Source organism: Eumetopias jubatus, unplaced genomic scaffold, assembly GCF_037043125.1.
Source record: "Eumetopias jubatus isolate StellerSeaLion01/CBP00866 unplaced genomic scaffold, mEumJub1_p1.0 scaffold_2, whole genome shotgun sequence".
Classification (NCBI taxonomy): domain Eukaryota; kingdom Metazoa; phylum Chordata; class Mammalia; order Carnivora; family Otariidae; genus Eumetopias; species Eumetopias jubatus.
The window spans coordinates 162860284-162885585 of NW_028274808.1; the positions used below are offsets into that span (position 1 = coordinate 162860284).

The window sequence follows — 25302 nt, forward strand, 5'->3', positions numbered from 1 at the left end:
ATATACAGAAACATTAATTTAAAATTCATAAACTTTCTAAAATGAACAGTAGATATAAACATTTGAAAAATAGAAAATTTCATGACTATAGAGTTTATTCCAAATATTTGGGAACATTTCATATATATTCATACAAATTACTTTTCCACAAAGTTTTGTTAGAATGTGAAGATTGCATTTAGTTCAGTTTTATGGGCTTTAAGAAAAAATATTTTTGTTGGACTCATTTTGGTGTTGAGATAGTTGTAATGATGGAATTCATTTTCACTTGGATTATTTAAAACAAGCTAATGTGACACAACTTAAGAAAAGATGAAGAATGTATGAAAATTGGCAACTAAGTGTCCTTAACTATCTAGTAATAGGACAGTAAGAATCAAAATGTCGATTCAAAGAGAACTAAATTCTATTAAATGACTCATATGTCAGGCCCGATGTGGGGTGCTTTCCATGATTTCATTTAGTATCCTTAAAACAAAGGTGTTAATTTCATGCTGCTAAATCTAAAGAGTTTTATGAATACTCTCTGCAATCTGAACTAAAAATAAAGTTCTTTTTTTAAAAAGATTTTATTTATTGATTTGAGATACAGAGATACAGAGAGAGAGAGAGAGAGAAAGAGAGAGCATGAGCAGGGAGAGAGGCAGAGGGAGAGGGAGAAGCAGGCTCCCCGCTGAGCCAGGAGCCTGATGTGGGGTTCGATCCCAGGACCCTGGGATCATGACCTGAGCTGAAGGCAGATGCTTAACCATCTGACCCACCCAGGTGCACCTAAAAATAAAGTTCTTAACCATTGACCTACAATAAAATTATGTCAAAAAATAAGATGAAACTCATATTTACAGTACTTGGGAAAACTTTCAATCTGGCTGTGTGAAGACAGCTTTGTAATCCCTAATGACTCATGTCCAGACATTCACATAATAAATCTTAAGATACGTAGGTGAGCTAAAGATATATGTTAAAATATATACATATATGAAACTACCAGTTAAGACTAACATAGTCTGAATACAGGGATCCAGCATTTTATTCCTTCTTAGTATCTTCCTATTTGGGAAAAAATTGTTAGTTTTAGGTTTACAGTAACATTTTGGTTTTTCAATGCATATACCCACCAGGGATTTTTAGGGTTTTAAAAATATTTCATTGTTTCTCCAACATGTTTCAACTTGTTAAATCTTTCTCAGCCTTTCTCCTGGGCATATATGTCAACACCAGTTCATTTTCCAATCCAGGACGCCCACGAGTTCTTGTGTTCCTTGAACCTTTAGCCTGGGCGCAATATACCAAGGGCAAAGCTTTGTAACGGGTGACGTTTAAGAAATACCTGACACTGACTCTCACTAGAGTGGAGAACCACCACCGCCTCAGGCTGGATGCCCTTAATTTCCTCACTAAGAACGTGTCCTGGAGAAACCAGTAGAGTTTTTCAATAGGAAAGAAAACCTTTAAAAGAATTCCTACTATTTTTAACTCTACCTTTTCAGAAAATACTTCTCCTACAAACTTGTGTTCATAGCTTATATCTCTGATATACAATTAAAGTGAAACAGCAATCAACAGAGTAAACACGTACTTGACCTGAGGTATCAACCCATGTATCTTCCATGGATTATCAATTTTCAAAAATAGAAACGCACTGAGGTGCACTCAACACTGACTTGTGCTGAAGAGATGTTGACAGCCCTTTCCAACTCCATGGTCACCTCAGGACATTCCTGGGAACATCAGTCAGAGCTCAGCAGAACTGGGAGGTGCCAAAGCCAGTTGAATAGAATCCTCGATAAGAGAATTTACTATTATTACCCAGGACAGACTTGAGCTAAATTACAAACAAACAAACAAAACTAATAACATCTTATGTTGGAACAGAAAAAAAAAAATCGAATCAACCGGAAGGTTTGTTTTGTTTTGTTTTGTCTTAATGTCATAACTTTTTGGTTAGGACTTTTGTTTTGACAGAAATAAGTTTAGTCTGGAAGTAGGTAATTTCTTTCTCATGAAATCAGTGAGTGATATCTGTCCATAAACACGAAAGCCCACCAAAAATGTTATTCCTGCTGTGCGCTTGGAGACAGGAAACTTGTATAGAGGTCATAATATGCAAAAGGTATTTTCCTGTAGCAGTCTCTGAGGTCTCAATATTTTGTTTTCTTGGGAAGTTCAGTCCCCTTCCTATTCCCCCAAAACACTTCTCAATAAAATGTATGGAAAATATGGTCAGGATGAAATTCAACAGAAGAAGAAAAATCTACCACTTATTGTGGCAGGATATGTATATTTTTAAAAAGGTTAGTGACTAACTATAGTTTCCTTAATAATGGTGAAAGTGCCAAATTTCAAGAGAACAATTACGGTAACTCATTCAGGGTTTTCAAAGATTTTTCTAATTATTTCCAAACAGTCTGTGGAAAACTTACCCTTTGGGGATTAGACATTTGAGAAAAATTGAGGTGTACCATATAATCCTAAAGTAATGTACCAGTTACTTTTACAAAAGTCTGTTCACAGGAAAAATGACCTTTGGGATAACACAGAAAGGAACAAAGTGAGTATAAGGAACTCTAAAGCTGAAATCACTTGGACTTCTCCAGAAACTCACGTTTGTCTTACATTGTTTGGGTTTGAGTTAAAAGAAGCCTTGAATGTAATCATTTGTATTTCGCAAGCGTGTGTGTGTGTGTGTGTGTGTGTGTGTGTGTGTGTGAAAAGAAAAAACACTGTATTTCATTTAAGTATTTCTCTTTCTCTATTCTCCCCTTTTGAATTGGTAATAAAGTTTTCTGATATGGCAATAAATTACAATCCATAAGCCCTTCATGGGCTGTGTGTCTTATGCATTCTAGCCCACCAAGGAGCAAATTTCCAAGGCAGGCCTATTTTTTTCTTTAACGCTCCACTCTTTAGCTATCTAGTTTAGAAAGAAGGAAGTTATAGAGAGTGGGGGGGAAGCACCAGTAATCTCGCTTCTCAGGTTTAATAATTTGAAACTATGACTCTCAGAGAATGATGATTGATACTCTGCTTATCAGCACATAGTTAAGTATATCTATGAATTACTAAGAATAGCAGCCAAAGAAATGAAGAGCCACCTGGCAGAGACAAATACGTTGTGACCGTAAGATACTACTCGGAGACTCCTATAACTCTTTAACTTCTTTTGTGGTTAGAGAATATTTCAAGTTTGTAGAAATGACAAACAGTAGAAGTCTTCTGGAGGAGGATCCAAACCTTGATTTTCAAATTTGATGGCCCAAAAGGAAGGCCTTTTTTTTTTCCCCCTAACAGTTCTTCAAAAAAATCAGGCCTTTCTTATCCTCTCCAAGTGTCTTATGTGGTTTAAGTTCAGGGTTTCTAGAGACTTTGATCATCAGTCCTGCTAAACAAGGTAATGTCATCACTGAATCCTGGGGTTGAACACTCTGTGTTCTCTAGTAAGACATACTTGTCTTCCCCACCATTCAGAGAGAGGACTTCTTTCCGAGTAGTGGATGTCAGGTCACTCCAGGTAATGTCAGTGTGCTTAAACGCATGTAGAAGGAAGATGCCATTGATAATGGTGAAGAACCCACTCAGGGTCCCGATGATATCTCCAGCTTTCATGCCGTACCATTCTTGGAATAAGATGGCGGAGCAAGTTACTACCATGGACGTGAAGAACACATAATAAATGGGAGTCACAAGAGATGTATTAAAGGTGTCCAGTGCCTTGTTGAGATAGTTAATCTGGGTTGTCACTGAGAGCGCAAGTACAGCCAGCAAAACGAAGACCAGTGGGTGCTTGTAAACTGGTTTCCATTCCAATAGTTCCTTAATGGCAATTCCCAGGCCCTTGACAGAAGAAACTGAAAATGCTCCAATTAATGAACAGATTGAAATGTAGACCAATATATTGGTCTGTCCCTTCTTGGGAGCCACGATCAAAATCAGCACCAACGAGATCACAGTTATGATCACAGCAAAGGAGATAAATCCTGTTTGGAAGACAAAAGAATTCAACTTCAGAAAATGCTAATAGGACCATATCTCTTGTGAAACCTTGTTAGCCATGAGTTTAGGAGTGTAGGTGTTTCAGAAAGGGAAGTGATATTAAATTAAAACAACAAAAACAAGACGACATTTTGCTGCATGGCTCTCGACATTTTACAATGGACCTTCACAAACATATCCTTTGAATCTCACGAATAACACTATGAGGTACGGCAGGTATGATCTGACTGACTTTTTATTTTCAGAGGGGGAAAGTGGCCAAAGCTGGGGTTGGGGTATATGCCTTTTGCCCCTCCTAGCCCCATCTCTTTTCAGTGTGTAGGGAGCGAGCATGGACGGAACAGAACGTTGTGTCACCTTTACAGAAGACTGGTAACCCAGTCAAACCTTACTGTATCACACGACCCATAATGAGGCTTCAAGGGAGCCTTTTACGGTATTATTACAAATTCATTTGATGAGGCGAGAGAGTGGAACAGAATCTGAGTGTTTCTTCTGGTTGAATCACAGACCTGGGTCTCTCAATTTCATTTCCATTTCATGCAAAGAAGTGACTTCCTCTTCTTGTGGGGCATGGATAACCATCATAGTTGACCCCAATATACTTAATATGCAGCCTATTTTCCCATGAATGTTCAAGTGCTCATTTAAAAAGTAGGAAGACAATATTGCACTGTTGGGAGAAGAAAAAAAAATTACTCTCATTCAGTTAACATTGGATTCCACAGCAGCTCAGAAGTCACACTGTGGTACCTGCCCCTCTATCTCAGTTGCCAATCAACTGATCTGAATATGCTACAGGACGCTGAAAAACCTGATTAGTTTTAAGACTCAGAAATGGCCAATCGAATCTGCTTGCTTTTATATCAAGAGTTTTAACAGACATTCTGTACCCGTGTCATCTTCCCAAGAGAGGTAGGTCCCACTCAATTAATTTTCAGTTTCCCCGTCTTCTCCCGCAAAGCCAAACAAAATAGAAGATCTTTCACATCTTACTGGCATGATTCATTGAGAATGTGTGTGCTTGTGAAAGCTTCAAAGAAAGACACATGTCTAAAGAAGAATCACTCTGTTCAGGGCTGATATTTAGCTAGTACACACAAGTACAACCATATGGGTTGTCAAAATATTGAAGTATTTCTTTACCAGGTGCTTCTACCCTCCTACTTTCACTTACTCAAAAGTCCCCACTGTTTGGTTGCCATGGCCTCAGGAAGTTCTATTGGCACCACTATGGACACCAGACTCTGCCATTCTGCTGCTTCACCAAATAGGTCTGCTATAGCTCCTGCATACCAGCCTCCTTCCCCTGATGCCCTGGCACTCCCACAAGGGTATGATCTGTACCAAGGTGCACCTGAGACTGTGGTCCATTACCTGGCACCTTCTTAGAGTCATCCTCATGTGGCCACTTGGGAGGACTGCAGCCTCAGCCAAAACACTGCTACTACTAAGAGTTATGGTTCCATGCATAGACAGTGTTCTAGAACTCTGTGTGTACTGACTCATTTACTTCTCACAACAGTCCTACAAAGAAGGTGAAAAGACGGGGGTTGGCCTAGTCATGGGCTTTCTACTAGAGGTGGATAACGAATGGAGATAAAAGGAATAGAAAAATACAATAAATAATATAGTTGCTTAGCTATAAGAGTTCATGCGCCCACTGAACACATTCATTTGGGATCATAATAATGACAACTCAGAAAAATGAGACCTGTGTTTTATGAACACAAAAATTATTCCTGTTTCCAGTACTAAAAGAAACTAAAAGGTCTTTGAACACGAAAATTAGTCCTATTTCCAGTACTAAAAGAAACCAAAAGGTCTCCAAATATAACTACCTGGCAAACAATGGAAAACTTTAAGTGAGAGTTGAAATTTAACCCAAACACTATGCTTTTAAAAGTCCTCTGATCACTATGGTCATTAACTACTCTGACAACAGAAAGGACTGAAAGGGCTGTGGCAATGTGTTTAGGTGAGAGGAAGAGAGAGAGAAAAAAATCTTTGAATAAACATAAACATAACACACAATTACTTTATGTTAGCAGGAAACCAGGCCTACTCTCGTAGGTTTTCTAAATAACAACACAATTTATTCCCTACTTTACTGCACTTTCTTGTGTCTTCTCAAGTGAGTTGTATGATATGTTGTTTTAAGATATGCTTAGCAATGTATTTCTTGTGGTTTATATTCATCATGGTACTGACATCTCTATAGAAGCCAAGCTCAGGTATGCCTGGGTGGCTCAGTGGGTTAAGCGTCTGCCTTCAGCTCAGGTCATGATCCCAGGGTCCCGGGATCAAGTCCCGTGTCAGGCTCCCTGCTCAGCGGGGAGCCTGCTTCTCCCTCTGCCTGCCGCCCCCGCCCCTCCCGCCGCCCCCCCCCCCTTGTGCACGGTCTCTCGTGCTCTCTCTCTGATAAATAAATAAATAAATAAAATCTTAAAAAAAAAAAAGCCAAGTTCATTTCTCACGTACCTTATGAGAACACTCAGAGCACCCAGTGGGGTGACCAAGGTGGCAGGTGCAAAAGCATAGGCTGCAAAATTGGCTGCTTCTCCGGCTCCCACTGGAAAGCAAGCCGCAGTGGTCATATGAGAGATGGACTTACTTGTCAGAAGAGAAAAAGCAGTAACACACGCAAAGTGGTGGACTTCTATCCCAAAGATACTGACAGATCCAGCTAAAAGGAGCAATTTAACATTTTCTTATGGAGGGTGGGGGAGGATTGGTATTAAGGGATACAGATAAACTGTAATTACCTGGTGATTTGAACTCAATTAATGCAAAAAGTGGTGACAGATGAATACACATTTTAAGTGACTTCCAATAGAGATTTTAGGTATGTCACTTTCAATAAAATTTAATTGGAGGTGGTTTTGGCCTAAGCAAAGAATTATTCTCTGTGCTCAAGAATACCTACTGTTATGCACATTAACAACAACAACAAAAAACCATGTGGCAAATCAGAATGCTTTGCAGAGATCTACTGACCTGGCAGGGGATGGCCAGGAATGCCTACCACAGGCCCAGGGAGCCAGGCGTCTCTGAATTGTAGATGATCCCAAAGTACCTTAACAGTACCTTAGAAGCTCAAGGAGATCCCAAGGGATGTTTTAAAATCATAAGGATGTGCTCCTGCAATCTTTCTCTTAAATGAGGAACTCCACTTCTGTGAGATGACTTTTAGAGTGAGGGAAACTCCCTCCAAGGACAGGACTCTTGTCTGGGGGCCAAATTACTCTTAACGGGTTACAACTCAACATTTGCCCACAGAGTGTAGTATTTCATGACGGCAACCTACGGCATTGTAGAGAAAGCTTCTGGAACAGATAAAAGACACCAGAATACTTTTTCTTTTTCCCTCTGGTTGCTATGCTCCCAGGCTTCCCTTCTCCCCCAGCCACATATGCAGGAGTACTCAGGTTTAGGGAAATAGCATAACACAGATAGAAGCTTCCAGAACAGAACAATTGGGGGACTGCTCTTCTAAGAAGAGCCATGGCAGTTTTCTTCAAATATGAAACTTTCTTGAATACTTGATAGTATTTATATTTTTATCTCTACAGACAGCTTCCCAGGAAAATATTAATTTCACGATTGAAGTGCTGTATGTTTGTCACTAGATAAAATCTCTAATGCTGTAGAGTTCTGCTTTTCTCTCTTCAATAGTGGTATGAACCTTGTGCATGATGGAAATAAAACTGTAAATGTAGCCACATAACACTCTCCTTCTATCTTCACCCTATTGTGCGAGTAGAGGGTGGGGAGACCCAAGGAGAGAGAGAAGAGGAGAAAAAAAATCATCCAAAATATCTCTCTGGGGTCTTCTCAGTTCAGTCCCTGTTAACTTTTATTCCAATGAAGTAAGAAAACAGAAAACACCTTAACAACTGAAAGGGCTATACAAGTTTAAATTTAATTTTTATTTATCATCTTTTGAGATTCTTATATTAAAGCGAAGTTACCCAATTCTTTTGCGTAAGAGGACCACACAAGTCCTGAAGTGTGTCACTGAAGTGTATGGGAAGATAGACGGAAGTCTGAAGGCTTCTTGCTGCGGAGGGAGATGGTGGTGAGAAACGAGAAGCTCCCACCTTCGGAAGTTTTAGGTTGGGGATTTAAGAATATTCAGAGGGGTTAGGGGAGGAGATACAGAGCGGCAGAAGTGCCCTTGAGAGATCTTCTCTGTACACCGTATGAGCATCTATAAAGTGTTTTCCCATCCAACAGTCTCAGGTAGTCCTCAGGGCAAGTCTGGGAGAGGGGGCGTGCCGACAAGACATGCGTCTTCTCTCCATGTGTTCACTGCTATGCAGCCAGAGGGGACTTTAATCTACCCATGTTTTCATCCTGACCAGGAAAAGGTACCCATTCCCTAGAAAACATGCAGCTAGAACAGTCACAGATTCGAATTAGGAGCAGGGAAATGTGGGAAGAAGGCATTTTCCTCACTTGTTCTGGGGAATAAAATATAACCGAAGGAGAGGTTTGTGATAAAAGATAATATTTCAAGTGTTAACTTTTTCCCCTTGCATTCCAAGACAGTATTGAGAACATGGAGGTACACGGAGAGACGGGGAATAATTAATTCTAAAAAATATAGGACTTATTTTATATATAAGACAATATACACGCACGAAAATTTCTAGACTTGAATGCCATCCTTACCAGAAAGATAAAGTAATCGATGTTGAACAATTCCGTGCAATTTACCATTTTACAAGCAAACATTATTCTCAGCAATAAGGACTTACTTGAGAGTAATCCTGCCCACCAGAGCCATTCCTTGAGGTAAGAATGACCACCTTGTCCTGGGAACATAAGAAAAAAAAATTAGGTTCTTAACTGGAAGAGGAAGGTTTGAAGAACTGACTACTAGGAGAGGAATGTGGTTGGTGGTTGGAAAAGGCAAGCCTTAAGTGTCGAGCCCGCTTTCAGGCAAACAGGCTTGAGCAATGGAATGTAGGAAAGGCCCACCAGGCGACCCACCTCAAGATGGCCACCAGCCCTAACTGACCACTGGGCTACTTACAATGACGCACAGTTAACCAAAAAAGGGAGAATTCCATACATCCCCATACCTCCTTATCTTCCCCCTTAGAAACAGCCCCCACCCACTACCTCATCGCAGACAGTCTCTCCTCTGCTTTCCTGCCCGCTGCTCCCTTGTGGTGGTTCAGTCAACTTCCGTCTCCTTTGTTCTGCCTCAGGTGAATTCTTTCACTACCCACAGCAGTGGCTTCCACCCTATTGTCGCCCCACATTTGGGGGCCCTGTCCTATTGAGAGACACACCATTGAGACCCCACATTAAGGCCAAATCCATATAGCTAGTCTTCAACTTATTTATTTGGTCATTTCTGAAGATCTTCACTTGATGTCTATAGAGCGTAAGTTTTTTCGTTTGCAAAAAAATTTTGTGTAATCATTAGGTTTACTGTATTTATGCCTGCCAGAGGTGTGGACACAGAATATTATAAGCCCTAGATTCTTTGTTTCAGCTACATTTAAAATTAAAGACAGAAAACCATAAATTGTAAATTATATCGGTGCCTAATGAGGACCTTAAAGGGAAGAAGATGGTTGACAGGAGAGCTTTTAAGATTTTGGATAATCAATCAGAGAATAACGAGCATTAGCCAGCTGGACTCTCCTTATTCTCTACCTTGGCATCAGGAAATTGAGTTTCTGGTCTATTGAAAAGGGTAAAAAGCTTTCCTGAGGTATTCCAAGGGTTATCTTTTCTTGACTGTAATCTGTGACCTAAAGTCATTGTTATGTTTGCTATAGAAAATGGAAGTTTCTCACCAATTTTAATATACTTAATCCTATGCGTTTGACCTCTCTGATTTTGTTATAATTAAACAGGGTGTATCAGCTGTGAAGATTATCTTGCAAAGTGGTTTATTTATTTAGGATTTTCTTCTTACAAACTGTGCACATGATTAAATTGGAATATTGCAATATATTTTCATAATCTGTCTTTTAAAAACTTAATATATCATAAATACTTTCTCATGTCCTTAATTAATGATTGAATAATATTATGTCAAAATCTGGCATATCATTATTTACTTAACCTGTGTGCAGCTACACATACACACACACACACACACACACACACACAGGGTTTCACTTTTGTTCTCATTATATAAAACCCTTAAATAAATATCCTGGTATGTAACTATAGGTGGCATCCTTGTTCACTTCTTAAGATAAATTTCCAGATGTGGAATTATTAGGTTTTAAGACATTGACACTTTTAAGCTTTAGCAAATTGCTCTTAGGAAATTCTGTACCCGTTTATACTGCCTCCAGCAATGTTCGGAAGGGCTATTTATTTTCCAAAATCCCTTACCAACATACGGCCTTTTAAAGAAAAAACAAAACCTTGTTAAGATGGTAAGCAACAGGGGCACCTGGGTAGCTTGGCTGGTTAAGCATCAAGCGTCTGACTCTTGATTTCTGAAGGGGTCATGATCTCAGGGTCATGATCAGCCCTGTGCTCTCTCTACCCCTTTGTCCCTGCCCTCCCCACCCCACCAAAAAAAAAAAAAAAAAGAAAGAGAAAGAAAGAAAGACAGACAGACAGACAGACAGAAAGAAAGAAGGAAAAATGATAGACAACAACCCAGGAGCTCCTTGTTATATGATGGTATCTCTTTTGGTACTAGTGAAATAACATTTGCTTATATATGTTTATTGGACACTTGCATTTCTTATTTTGTGAGTTTCTTGTTTATGTATTTGCCTATTTTATCTTAAGGTACTAATCTTTTTCTTATCAGCTATGGTCATTCTTTATATACTGTGGATCTTAATATCCTTTGTCTGTCATTTATTTTGGAAACACTCTCCCCACCCCTGGTCCCATATGTCATTTGCTTTTTAGTTTTAGTTAAGGTGTTTCCACGTAGGATTTTTTTTTTTTTTTACCAATCCAGATAGTCTCTCCTTTATACAGAATAGATTCTTCCTTTATCTGCTTGCTTAGAAAGACCTTCTTTTAGGTTTCTTGAGAAAAATCATTTCATTTTAAATTCCTGAATGGTATGAAGTAGAACTCTTACATTTTTTCCTCTAATTTTTGCCAATTGTCTTAACACTTCTGATCGAATAATCCATCCTTTCTGCAGTGGATTGAAATGCCACTTTATTTTATTTTATTGTTTTTTTAAAGAGAGAGAGAGAGAGCACAAGTAGGGGGAGAGGCAGAGGGAGAGGGAGAAGTAGGCTCCCCACCAAGAAGGGAGCCTGATGTGGGGCTCATCCCAGGACCCTGGGATTATGACCTGAACCGAAGGCAGATGCTTAACACACTGAGCCATCCAGGTGCCCTGAAATTCCACTTTTAAAAATTGCATATTAAATTGTTATATGTACTTGGGTCCCTTTATAAGTTTTCAATTATCTTTCATTATTTTATTTATCTTTTTTAGGGCCAGTACCAAACTGTTTTAATTACTATAGCATTATAGTACATTTTATTCCTGATAGTGCAAATGTCCTCCAATAGTATTTTTATAAACTTGTTTGTGCAATTTGTAGTCATTTCTCATCTGAACCTAGGATAATATTTAGTTATTTTATGACATTCTTGATAAGAATGAATAGAGTCACAGAGGAAAAAATTCAGTTCCCAAGAAACAGTGATATCTTGACAGTGTAAAACTTTATCTGGAGTACCTATGCATTAAATTAGGACTGCTGACACAATGCATTGAGGATTTACAGTAACACCCGGAAGTTTCTTCTAATGTACACACATATATAGAATCATGGAAGCTTTTTGTATTACCTGTTTTATGGCCTTAAAGATTTCATGAACCAAATGAAAACTGAATCTGTTCACATCCCATTCTTTATATCTAGGTAAGATAAAATCTATTCTCATTTTCAAGGTAGAATTTTACATGTCCCCCATACTTTTTTTTTTTTAAAGATTCTATTTATTTATTTGACAGAGAGAGAAAGCACACAAGCAGGGGGAGACACAGAGGGAGAGGGAGAAGCAGGCTCCCTGATGAGCAGGGTGCCCCAACGAGGGGCTCCATCCCAGGACTCCGAGATCATGACCTGAGCTGAAGGCAAATGCTTAACGACTAAGCCACCCAGGCACCCCCATGTCCATACTTTTAAACCACATTTTAAGAAATCATCTCTTAACTAATCTTGGGATGTTGTCTGCCTCGATACACAGAAAGCTTTTTAAAAATGGACATTGTAAGGACTTTTGTTTGCACTGATGCTTAGTTCCAATATCTAATATGGCCACAGTAGTCTTGATAACCAAGGTCATTTTTTCCCATCTTTAGAACCTACACTGAAACAACCATATCCAATTTTGTTTCACGCCTGAATGCTATACATCTATTTTGGATTGTATATTGTGTTTGTGTACTTATGCTTTGATTCATAGTAACTTCTCATATCATAGAATTGATTTGCATTGAACACAAACTGTAAATAAAAAGAAATGTCTGAAAGAGCAAAAAAAAATACAGGAGGGTAGACCACATGTTATGTATTCTAATAACCAAAAAAAAAAAAAAGAAGAAAAAAGGAAAAGAGACGTAAGGAAACTTTGGGAGGTAATATATATGTTTATTATCTTGATTATGGTGATGGTATCACAGGTATATTCATACGTCCAAACTCATCAAATTGTATACATTATGTGAAGTGTTTGTATATTCACTATACATCAATAAAACGGCAAAAAAAAAAGAAAAAGATGAATAGAAATTCATGGTTAATGAAGGGTAGTTAAGCTGAGTTACTCAGCATGTGAAGCGTCACTATAAATAGCAACCTAATTCTACTGCTATCCATTTACTGATTTAACAAATATTTATTGGGTCCCAAACATTATCCTAGGGAAGGTTCCTGCTCTTGTGCATCTGCTATCAATAAATAAGTAAATAAGCAATAAACGTACAATGACAGATTGTTTTAGGTACAATGAAGGAAATGCTTAGTGCCACGATAGAAAGTAATGGGGTGGGGGAGTGAGGGACACCTCCCCAGAGAGGAAGACCATCGGAGGTGATAATACTTAAGCTGAAGCCTAAAGGATGGGTCAGCCAAAGGAAGGGCAGGGAAAAGAGTGTTCTAGGTGAAGGGAAAAGGCTTTGAGGTGGCAAAGAACTTGGTCTATTCCAGGAAGCAGAGAAAAGTAGGTGACAGGGAGGGAGGGTAGCAGAAGATACAGCTGGAGAGGTTGCAAGGGCCATTTGATGCAGGAGGTCAGAGACTGTGGAGAGGTGTTTGGGTTTTATTCTGAGTGCAAAGAAAGCCACTGACGTGTTTTAAGCAGGGAAGCAGCATCTGACCTTGAATACTGAAATTGCACACAAAAACTCTGAAAGAAGGACTCAAACCACACTCTGGGAACAAGAACTTTAGTTTCACCCTAAAGGCGACACAGCTGGCTCAATCTTGGAAACTGCAGGGGAGTTTTGCTAAGAGAGACGGGCTAAGATAGAGACAGTAAAACATTACTACTGTAGCGTTAAGGTCTTACAACAGGGGGCGCCGGGGTGGCTCAGTCGCCAAGCGTCTGCCTTCAGCTCAGGTCATGATCCCAGCATCCTGGGATCGAGCCCCGCATGGAGCCCCGCATGGAGCCCCGCATCGGGCTCTCTTCTCTGCGGGAAGCCTGCTTCTCCCTTTCCCACTCCCCCTGCTTGTGTTCCCTCTCTCGCTCTGTCAAATAAATAAAATCTTAAAAAAAAAAAAAGTCTTATAACAGGATTATTTCTGCAGTTGCTGCAGAAACCTGAACTGGCTAGTTGCATCCGTTTCTTACCAGCTCTAGTAACGCCCTTCTTGGCCAGTTGCAAGAGGCCCTTCTTTTTCAATATGAAGCTGGAGCCGATAAAAATACTGGAACTGACTGCCAGCAACAGGCCCACATACAGACTGTATTTGTTTTCGACTTTCGCAGAAATGCTCCAGTTGCTTACGCTGGAATTCAGGTCCCTGTGGAGGACAGGAAAAGCCAGGGGCTGTGACACGTTTGTGATCTCACACCAGGCCTGGGAGGAGTTGGGGCAGAGCAGAGACAGCAGGTAGCCTGTGAAAAAAGGACAGAAGGAAATGTCAACAAGTATAAAAGGGAGATACGTTAATATTTACTCCTTTTCTCCGAGGAAGAGAAACCTTAGTGGACAGTCCTGAGACCCGTATTTTAGTGCATGGAGGAATGTTCCCAGCCGGCGGTCCACACGCCGTGTGGAGACGTTCAGTTTGGCTCCCATAGGTTCTCAAAAATGTTTTAAAAAGGGTTTCATTGTCATCATTTACAAATGAGAGATGTCACCTGAAAGTCTGACTTCCTCTTATAAATTGGAGAATCCGGCAATACTTGCTCAGCTCTTGGTTCCCGCAAAACAGCAACCTGGAGAGTAGCAAGAGTAGCGGGTAGGTGTTCGCACTGGTGCGCGCTCTGCCATTCCTCACGGCGCCCCCGGACCCACCTCCCTCCTCCACCTGGTCAGTGTGGCTCCTGGAAAACAGTGTTCCTGATGCCTGAGTGTTGGGACAGGCCCGGCAATCCATCGGTGGGCCTCTTATAGGAAATTTAGCTAACCCATTGGTGGGGTGATGGTGCATTTCCGAAAATGTGTTTAAAGGGGGTTTAGTTTTCTGTACCAGCTTCCCTGAAAAGAATGATTTTTCAGGTCTACTCATCTACCTTCTCCTAAGTAAAATCTAGTGAAAAAAAAAAAAGGAATGAAATATCAGTATGCTTTTCTTAGAATAGGACTCAAACAAACACGTAAATCTACTGAACCAGATCCATTATTTTAAGTGTCTTAGAATTTTAAATCTAAACACTAAAACACAAAATGAACCCACTGCAGACAATATAAGGAACTTTTAAATCTGTTCTCCACTTGAAAAGGTAGCTGCCCAGCAAGGTGACATTGTGACAAGATTTTCTGACCCTCTTCTCAACTTTTGTTTTCCTTTTATTTTTTTAAAATTTTATTTTACTGAAATTCAATTAATTAACATATAGTGTATTATTAGTTTCAGAGGTAGAGTTCAGTGATTCATAAGTTGAATATAGTACCCAGGGCTCATTACATCAAGTGCCCTCTTTAATGCCCATCACCCCGTTACCCCATCCCCCCACCCACCTCCCCTCCAACAACCCTTAGTTTGCTCCCTATGATTAAGAGTCTTACGGTTTGTCGTCCTCTGATTTTGTCTTATTTTATTTTTCCCTCCCTTCCCCTATGATCCTGTTTTGTTTCTTAAATGCCACACGAGTGAAATCATATAATTGTCTTTCTCTGACTTGTTTTGCTTAGCATAATACCCTCTAGTTCTACCCATGTTGTTGCAAATGGTAAGATTTCATTTTTTTGGATGGCTGAGTAGTATTCCATTGTGTGTGTGTGTGTGTGTGTACACACACACACACACACACACACACACACACACACCCCCCATATCTTCTTTGTCCATTCATCTGTTGATGGACATCTGGGCTCTTTCCATAGTTTGGCTATTGTGGACATTGCTGCTATAAACATTGGGTGCAGGCGGCCCCTGCCGATCACTATGTTTGTATCCTTTGGGTAAATACCTAGAAGTGTAATTGCTGGGATGTAGGGTAGCTCTATTTTCAACTTTTTGAGGAACCTCCATACTGTTTTCCAGAGTGGCTGTACCAGCTTGCATTCCCACCAGCAGTATAGGAGGGTTCCCCTTGCTCCACATCCTCACCAACATCTGTCGTTTCCTGACTTGTTAATTTTAGCCATTCTGACTGGTGTGAGGTGGTATCTCATTGAGCTTTTGATTTGGATTTCCCTGATGCCGAGTGATGTGGAACATTTTTTCATGTGTCTGTTGGCCATTTGTATGTCTTCTTTGGAGAAATGTCTGTTCATGTCTTCTGCCCACTTCTTGATTGGATTATTTGTTTTCTGGGTGTTGGGTTTGATAAGTTATTTATAGACCTTGGATACTAGCCCTATATCTGATTAGACATTTGCAAATATCTTCTCCCATTCAGTAGGTTGTCTTTTGGTTTTATCAACTGTTTCCTTTGCTGTGCAAAGGCTTTTTATCTTGATGAAGTCCCAATAGTTCACTTCCTTTTATTTTATTTTATTTTTTTAAAAGATTTATTTATTTTACAGAGAGAGAGAGAACAGGTGGGGCAGAGGGAGAGGGAGAGAGAGAATCTCAAGCATATTCTGTGCTAAGTGTGGAGCCCGATGCAGGGCTCAATCTCATGACCCTGAGATCATGACCTGAGCTGAAACCAGTTGTCAGATGCTCAAATGACTGTGCCACCCAGGCACCCCATTATTTCATTTTAATTCAAGTATAGTTAATATACAGTGTTATATTAGTTTCATTTTTTTCTTTAAAACAATTTTCCCATTCTGAATTATTCTAAACAAAAAAGGCAAAGAAAAATGAATCAACTACAATTTTAGAATTCAATGAAAAATATTAGTTTTACATCTCAAAAATCTTAAGAAGGCATATGAACAACAAAAGACAGTTTGACCAAATGATGTCTTAGGGACAAAACTTTGGTAACTGGATCTATGCCTCCCTGGCATAACATTATGCAGTTATCTGAATTCACCACTTACAAAGTTAAGAAACATGATAAAGTTCAGCTCCCTAAAAAGGTAAAATAATTGCATTCAAGCTTTTCATGATTATTATTTCACTTATTTCTATAAGCTGAAAATGAATCAACTTTGTTTCAAAGATACAGAATAAATTCTAATTCAAAGCTTCTAAATATTCCAAGGAGAATTATATGACTTTAGGGATTTTCTGTAACATTGAGGAATTTTCAGGCAGGTTGTTTTAAGAGTTGCTTATTTTCAGACAAGCCAGCCCTTAGCAATCTTGTTCCAGTCACTGTTCATCTCATTTAAAACCCAAGAATGGAAAGTGATTTTTATAGTAAGAATTTCCATTACATTAATTCCTGAGAAAACATCTGACTTGACTTTCCAGTGAATTCCTCCACGACTGCTTTGGTGTTACTTACTATGTAATTAACATAACCATTCCAAAACTTCATCTCTGAAAACAGTGTAGGCAGGTCTCATTCCAGTGAAACAATATTCTTTCTAAGCTGTTGACATAGCAAAATGTTTCCGACATTTTAGGGGGTGTGGGGGCAGAGGGTGATAAGGGAAAGCAAATAATCTTTGTTGCATTTCGTAAGTTCTTATTGTGAGCAGTAGCTATTAATGCTGCAAGTTTTATGGCAGGAAAAATAATAAAAATCTTGTCTAGCTTCTGACCTTAGAACTTAAGTTGTTTTATGTTGGGTGCCTGTTGAGGAGAGAGCCTACAGCAGATGTGACTGAAGGAGGGAGTGGCGAAGTGAAGGGTGGGCTGTGGGGTGCGGAGTGGTGGGGCACGAGACAGATGGGCAAAGTAGAACGTGTGGGCAGGGTGTCTGGAGTGTTTCAGAGGAACCAGAGATATCTCAGTTGGCTTCTTAAGATTCTAGTAAGCAAAGTAATTATCCAGGGAGTTTAAACTTTATTCAACATAGAGAAAATCTATTACATTCGTTATGTTTTGTTTTAATAGACACTATAATAGCCCTCTAAAGTGATGGTCCCAATTTATACTCCTGCCAGCAGGGTGCGTGCATTACTTCCTTGGTATTATTCTTACTAATTTTTCTAAATATTGAGTAATTAATATTTAGAAAATATGTGTCAGTTATAAAGAAAAATTCAATACACACCAATGTGTCAACCACCTAATTTAAGAAATAAACATTACTTCTCAGAAGAGACGACTATCCTGACTTCCTGTGTAAGATCCCTTTTTTTAAAAATGATTTCCCTTATGTGACTGTATCTTCAAATAATACATTGTTTCATGTTGCTTCTGCATCTTATAAAATGTAAATCATACAGTATGTATTCTTTGGGGACCTGCTTGTTTTTGAGATTTATCAGTGTTGATGCATGTGGCTGTAGGATTTGTTTTTGCCCACTGTTCTGTGGAATTCCACTGTATGATTACCTCACAATTTAATTTTTCTGTTTTACAGCTGGTGGACATTTGAGTCATGTACAATGTTTTTACTTTCACAAACAGTACTGCTAAAGTTCTTAATTATGTTGAAATGTATGTAATTAATGATATTTGACAATTTTGACCCCATAAAAATAGCAGTTCCGTATTGTTGAACTTAATAAATACATATCTTCCATGTACAAGTGTGAAAGTTCACTTACACACACACAAACTAAAAATTTCAAAGTAAAGTTAAATTTCCTATAGGATTATGTACCTCTCCTCACCTTGAGCTCTATTACTATCTCTAATCATGGGCAAGTTGAATATTTACCCTTGATTTCAGTTTCCTCATCTCTAAAATAGAGTTGTTTTTTTTTTTTTTAAAGATTTTATTTATTTATTTGACAGAGAGAGAGCACAAGCAGGAGGAATGGCAGGCAGAGGGAGAAGCAGGCTTCCCGCAGAGCAGGGAGCCCGATGTGGGACTCGATCCCAGGACCCTGGGATCATGACCTGAGCTGAAGGCAGACGCTTAACCGACTGAGCCACCCAGGCGCCCTGTTTTTTTTTTTTTTTTTGTTAAATAGGGGAGTTTGACTCAGTGATTCTGAAGATGGTTTCTGTAATTTTGTGATTTGATCATAGACAGTCTTTGTTCCCGGAGTAATTTACTTACAATCCCAGTGGCTCATAAATGTTGCTGATAGACCCGCTTTAAACTCATGGGCACTTGTGATCGAAAAACGTTTTAAAAGAAACTGATGCCAAGATATTAAGCGACTTGCCAAAGCCATGTAATTGTCAGAATTACAGCCAAGTAGGGCGCCTGGGTGGCTCAGTTGGTTAAGCGACTGCCTTCGGCTCAGGTCATGATCCCGGAGTCCTGGGATCGAGTCCCACATCGGGCTCCCGGCTCAGCGGGGAGCCTGCTTCTCCCTCTGACCTTCTCCCCTCTCATGCTGTTTCTCTCTCTCTCTCTCTCTCTCTCTCTCAAATAAAAAAAAAAAAAATTACAGCCAAGTAGCAACCCAATTCCCAGGCCAGTATTTTTATTTCAGAAAAGTAAAAACATAAAGTACAGATAAAGCCAGCTAAAAGTTATTATTAATGTTTATACAAAGATGAAATGCTTTGAATAATTTTTTCAAGTACAAGAGAGTAATACTTTAAATTATTTGGTTAATTACATATAGTAGGAAAGCTGGTTCCTAAGAAGTCAATGATTACATAAAACTGCATTTTAAATCACTACAAGGTATTTCCAGTTTCAGGAGATCATTATCTCACCGTCCATTTTACGTGTTAGTTTGGCTTATTATTCAGCAAATAGCTACTCCCTTACCCCTCCTGATGTGGGCAGAATATTCTCCCCCCGATGTCAGCCTGGAAGTGAGCTGGTGGTCAATGGGACAGCAGTAGAGGGGATATGAGCACAGTCTTCAAATGCACTGATATACTTAAGTTTACTCTCTTGCACCTCTGTATTGGTCAGGAATAGAGCTTCCAGAAGGAGCTGCTGCCCCTTCAGCCTGAGCCCCAGAATGAAAACACATGGAGCCGATCCAAGCTCATCCCACATGAAGGAGCCAAACCCAGGTGCCCATGTAGCCTGAGGCAGAGACACCCAGGTGAACCCAGGCTAGATCAGTCAACTGTCAGCTGACCTACAGACACATAGGCAAGAATATATGATTGTTGTTTTCAGCCATTGAGTTTTGGGCTATGTAGTAGTATGCAGCAATAGCTGATGGATATACCTGCCTATTCCTCTTAGCATAGAAAAAAAATATGAATGAATTTCTTTATGTCCCCTGAAATGTATTCTCCAAATATCAGCCAGTGTGACTTAGATCATGTCACCCCCCTACTTAATTTCCCTCTCCTCTCCCCATGACTTTTCATTTCAATTATAACAAAATCTAAACTCCTAATTCTGAACTCTTTAAAAGCTTTACATGCTCTGAAGCTTGCTCACCTCTGACATCAAACTGCATCTCCCTCTCTCTCACTCATTCTCTGAAATAACACTAGCCATCTTTTCACTCACTGATTCAATAACTACTGAGTATCTACTGTCTGTCTGGCATTTTCTAGAAGCTGGGGATACAACAGTAAATAAAGTAGAATTCCTGCTCTCATGTTTATTTTAATGAGGGGCAACAAAATAAACAAGTGAACTAATAACTACATAATATGTTGAGTGCCACGGAAAGCAGGAAAAGTAGCATAAAAGAATTTTTTTTTTAAATTAAGTGCACAAACCTCTCTGCTATGTGTAAATGTAAAAACCCTGAGGCAGGAATGTACTTGAGGCTAACTGGGGTGGTGGAAGGGAGATGGCCTCAGATGAGGTCAAGATAGAGCAGAGGGGGCAAGATCAGATGAAATGAGTCTTTAGATTAGTAGGTCCAATACTGTCATTTCTCCCCCTAAAATTCCACAATGGCTTCCCTTTTCACTTAGGAAAAATCTAAAATCCCTACCACAGTCTACAAGAGCCTACAGAATCTTGCCTCCAGTTATCTCTCTAACCACATTCCCTACAATTGTTTTGTTTTTTGGGTTTTTGTTTTGTTTTGTTTTGTTTTTGGTCCTGTTCCTTTCATAGGCTAAATTCCTTCTCACCTCAAAGCTCTGTTACTTGTTACTTAGCCTTGACAGTTGCAGGTAGAGCTAACTCCTCATTGAGTCTCACTTTAAAATGTCACTTCCTGAGGCACCTGGGTGGCTCAGGTGGTTAAGCATCCAACTGTTGATTTCTGCCCAGGTCATGATCTCAGGGTCATAAGATCAAGCCCCCCATTGGGTTCTGTGCTGAGCATGGAGTCTGCTTGAGTTTCTCTCTCTCCCTCTCCTTCTGCCCCTCCCCACTCTCACGCACACTCCCTCCCTCTCTCTAAAATAAATAAATAAATCTTTAAAATGTCACTTTCTTAGAAAGGCCTTCTCTGCCCTCGCACTCTAAAGGAACTTCTCAAGGGTGCCTGGGTGACTCAGTCCGTTAAGCGTCTGCCTTCAGCTCATGATCCTGGGATGGAGTCCCACATGGGGTACCCTGCTCAGCGGTGAGCCTGCTTCTCCCTCTGCTGCCCCCTGCTCATGCTGTCTCGCCCTCGCTCTCTCTCTCAAATAAATGAATAAATAAAATCTTCAAAAAAAGGAACATCTCAGTGGCTTTCCATCATATCAGCACATCATCGTTATTTAATGCTGCTGATGAAACAAACTTCTTCTCACAACTTCATTATGACTTTATGACAACATTGTACATCCATATAGCTAGTCAACAAAAAAGTTGTTAAAAACCTACCATGCAAGGCACTATGTTAGGTATTCATTTATTCAACACTTTGCAAATTCTTATTGGGCAATTCCTGAGTACCAGGCCCTAAGTACGGGAGAGACAGTGACCAGCAAGACAGGTGAACACGTCTTTGTTCTCATGAAGCTGACAATTTTATTAGAGAATTATCAAACAGGAACAAAGGGAGCAGAATAGGAATGAGAAATAATTTAGAGAAAATTTGGCGCAGAATAAGAATGAGAATGATTGTGAGCAAGTATGGAAATCAAGTCATAGTAATATCTTTACATATAAACGCCATTAAGGCTGGGTAAGAAGACCATTATTTCAATTAACCAAAGTAAAATTGAGAAGACACTACTGATTTAAAAAAAATTAAGGGGTGCCTGAGTGGCTCAGTCAGTTAAGCATCTGCCTTTGGCTCAGGTCATGATCCCAGGGTCTGGGATTGAGTCCTGCATTGGCCTTCCTGCTCAGCGGGGAGTCTGCTTCTCCCTCTCCCTGTGCCCCTCCCCCCTCTCATGCTCTCTCTCTCTCTCTCTCTCTCTCTCTCGCAAATAATAAATAAAATCTTTTAAAAAAAAGAAAATTTTGGATTAGAAGTCTTTTGAAGCATCTATGGTTTAAGAGTAAAAACAACAACAACAAAACCAACCCCCCCCCAAAAAAAGAGTAAAAACCAAAGTATGGGGTTAACTTTTTCTTTATGGAAGTCCAACTGGAACGCTCTATCCTTAGATCTCATGATGGACTCCTTGTCATCTGGATCTCAGCTCAAATAGAACTATCTCTAAGGGACCTTCCCTGAGTACACAATCTAAACATCCTCAGCTCTTTCAATACATTATTCATGACAGTTACCACTCTTGGGTGTCCTTTTTATTCATTTGTTGCATATTATCTGCCTTCTGCACAGTAAAGCTGCATGGGAGGCTTACTAGAGTCTAGGACTAGACTGTCTTGCAAATCCCTCTATAGCAGCACCCATGTCAGTGCCTGGCACATGGACTCTTGTTATTTGAATGAATGAATGAATGAATGCATGAAAAACTGAGCCTTTACTCCATGTCAGGCTCTGAGCCATGTGCTTCATATGTAACCTGACAACTGTAAACTGTACAAATTATTTCTGATTTATAGATGAAGACTCAAGGAGGTTAAGTTATAGTTGAGAAGACTGACTCTAAAGCCTAATCTCTTCCCACTGTTGATAAGGATTCTGATTTCTCTCAAGTCTCTCCCACACAATTAATTATAATTAATCACAGGTATTAAGCACTGAGCTTGAATACATCTTGTTGGAACTAAATGCACGAGTAAAGCAGGAAAACATCTAAGTTCAAACAAGCGAGGGCAATTCACAAACCCTCCTTACTTACAGATCCTCGGGTAAATAAGGGTAGATATACTATTAACAGTCTAACTTACTGGTTTAGGAATTATTTAGACAAAAGTCATGCAATCTATCTAGGAAATAATTCCAGATCCAGCTGCTTTAGTATAAACCACTTCCAAAACTTCAGCTTTTGAGTAGTTTGTGAGTTGTTCAGGCATTTTCTCTTTCTTTGTGTCCCTTCTCTCTCTTGCTGGCATAGTTTTGACTTGTTCACTGACACCCCCTCCAACTCCCCCTCAGCCTCCCTCCCCCCCTTTTTTAGTTTAAACTCTCTGCGTCAAGGAATAATCTGGAGGAGCCAAGAGGAGAAGAAACCCGGGAAGCTGTTCCCAATTTTGGAAAGGCGTTCTTGCCACGCCCCCTCACTGCTCCCTCTGCACGTCCTTACCAGGTAAATTAGAGATCAAGCCTTCGCCTTGACAAGGCGAAAACTGTCCCGTCAGTTGACACACCCTTCCTGTCAGCCGGCGCGTTCCCAGGTATTCGCGTCCCTACTTCCATCCTGGCTCACGCATGCCTTCTGAACGGTGACTTTAGAAAGTCTGCCAGTGTTGCAAACACCTGGCAAAGGGCAAGTGGCCTGGCCCAGCGATTTTTCAGGATTCGCTTGGGGGCCGAAACCCCAGCCTAGCGGGCAGTAACAAACCTACCACTGACTGCGCCCAGTTCCCCGTGTCCTCTTCCGTTGGGCTCTCGCCTTACGTAGCCAAGAAGTGACTGCACAGCGAGTCAGACGCGAGGCTAGCAGGGTTGCACAAGTTTTCATCTCGAAGACAGAGGAGAGATGTGGACGGCCCAGGCGGGTCCGCCGCCCTCCCCCGAGGCCCAGGGCGCCTGACCTTCCACAGTGTCTGACCCTCGCCGAGCTAACGCAGGGCGCAACGCAGACTCCCGCCTCGTCCCGGGGCACGCCCTCCGCCCACCCGGTGACTTTGACCGCGGACTCTGGAAGCGAGTCTGAGTCAGAGGAAGCGTCTTTCTCAGACAAGACTTGGGAATCTTCCCCCTCCCTCCCCCAGCACCCTGATTTTCCTCGTCCCGACCCTCAGCACGCTGTAATTTACATGGGTCTGCCTCCTGGACCAGAGTGGGGGCCACGTACGTCTGTCTTGTTCGACTCAAGCTTTCCCAGAGCCTGGCACATTGTCCGCACCAGTCAGGAGCTACTGACTGGCCGAAAGACTGAATGAGTACACGCACGAATGAACGCGTTACGAGTCGGTGTATTCATTTCTCTTCTCCACAAGCACCCGGGACCGCCCACCCGGTCTCATCGCCACCCAGATGCCAGGTCTCACACTCACCTTCTTGGCAGGGCTCTCCAGGCGGTAACCTCACCTGTCCCCCCATGGCCCCCACTCGGGGCTTCTCGGAGCAGTCCCTCGCTCCTCCTCCACTCGGGCCTCTCCTGCTCCCCAAGGGCCCGCGATGGGGCGGAGCTGTAGGGTTCCGGACGTGTGAGCGCTGACTCCGCCCCTGGACAGCCTCCGCCGACGGGATGGATGGACCTCCGCGCGAGCCACGCCCCCGAGGTCTGAGGCTGGGAACTAGAGCTCGGGGTTGGGACCGCGGTTGCAGGTTCTGGTACCTCGTGAAACTTGCGGGAGCGCTAGCTGCCTCTCGGGTCTGCGGCTGGAGCTGCGCAGTGGACACTTCTTAGTGTTCCTCGGAGCGTGGCGTCCGCCGAGCCAACTCTCCGGCAATTTAGTGGAGTAAAGTCTGTGTTGAGCACCCCTTCTGGCTTCTTCCGAGGTCCAAAAATGTCTTTCTGAGGGCCCTGCTGCAAATGTTGGCGGCTTTGTAAGGAAGTTGCTGGCCATTGGGATTCTGCTCTGATTACCATGCTAAAGTTGATTCTAACAGATTTTGCCCTTCTGGTGCTATCAGATTCTCCCCGCGGTCCCTCGGCTTCAAACTCATGTCTCCCAAAAGCCTTTTTTCTCTAAGTCTTGCAGTTATTTGCAATAAATCCTGAAGCAGAAGCAATGTTCAAAATGAAACGACTTATTCCCACAAAATAGTAATAGCTAACATTTATGATATTCTTGCTTTGCCATGCGTATGTAGGCGCTCATTATATCTCACAACCTAGTCTATTAATGGCCACTTTTTACAGATGAGGGGTCAGAGGCAAAGAGTAAGGTTAAGTAACTTAACCAACTAGTTAGTGAAAGGCTTGGTAGTAGGTCATTATCCCATATGAAATGGGTGTAATTCCTGCCAAAACCTTTGCCGCAGAAATAGGATGCCTCTGTGCCCTGGGACTTCAACAATGAAGAAAAGTCTCTCCTCTGCTCACCTTGCCTTTGCTCTAGGTAGTATAAACAGTGCTATTAACTTTATTACTAAGAGTATCATGGCAGTGGCCTCAATCTTGCTTTTCTTGTTCTTAGACTGATAAACAAAGAGTTAAGAACAATCAGTCAGTTCAACAATACAAGGCACATGCTTTCACGTGTGGATAACTTCGTGGAGAACGAATAGCTTGGGAAGAAATGGTGAAAATTGGAAGGGAGGGAGATTTATGCCGAATTTGGGTAATAAGCCTTAAAACTCCGATTTCTACTTAAATGTTTTGT

General features: G+C 40.9%; 1 protein-coding gene across 1 annotated transcript; it reads right to left on the minus strand.

Moving 5' to 3' along the window:
* Positions 1 to 104: 104 nt before the first annotated feature.
* NIPAL1 (NIPA like domain containing 1) lies at positions 105 to 24132 on the minus strand. Its single transcript, XM_028100742.2, has 6 exons — positions 24028 to 24132; positions 13807 to 14073; positions 8754 to 8810; positions 6475 to 6565; positions 4506 to 4666; positions 105 to 3977 (listed from the first exon to the last, which is right to left on the minus strand). Exons 1-6 carry the CDS (start codon positions 24071 to 24073, stop codon positions 3358 to 3360), a joined length of 1242 nt encoding a protein of 413 aa, XP_027956543.1. The 5' UTR covers positions 24074 to 24132; the 3' UTR covers positions 105 to 3357.
* Positions 24133 to 25302: the final 1170 nt, after the last annotated feature.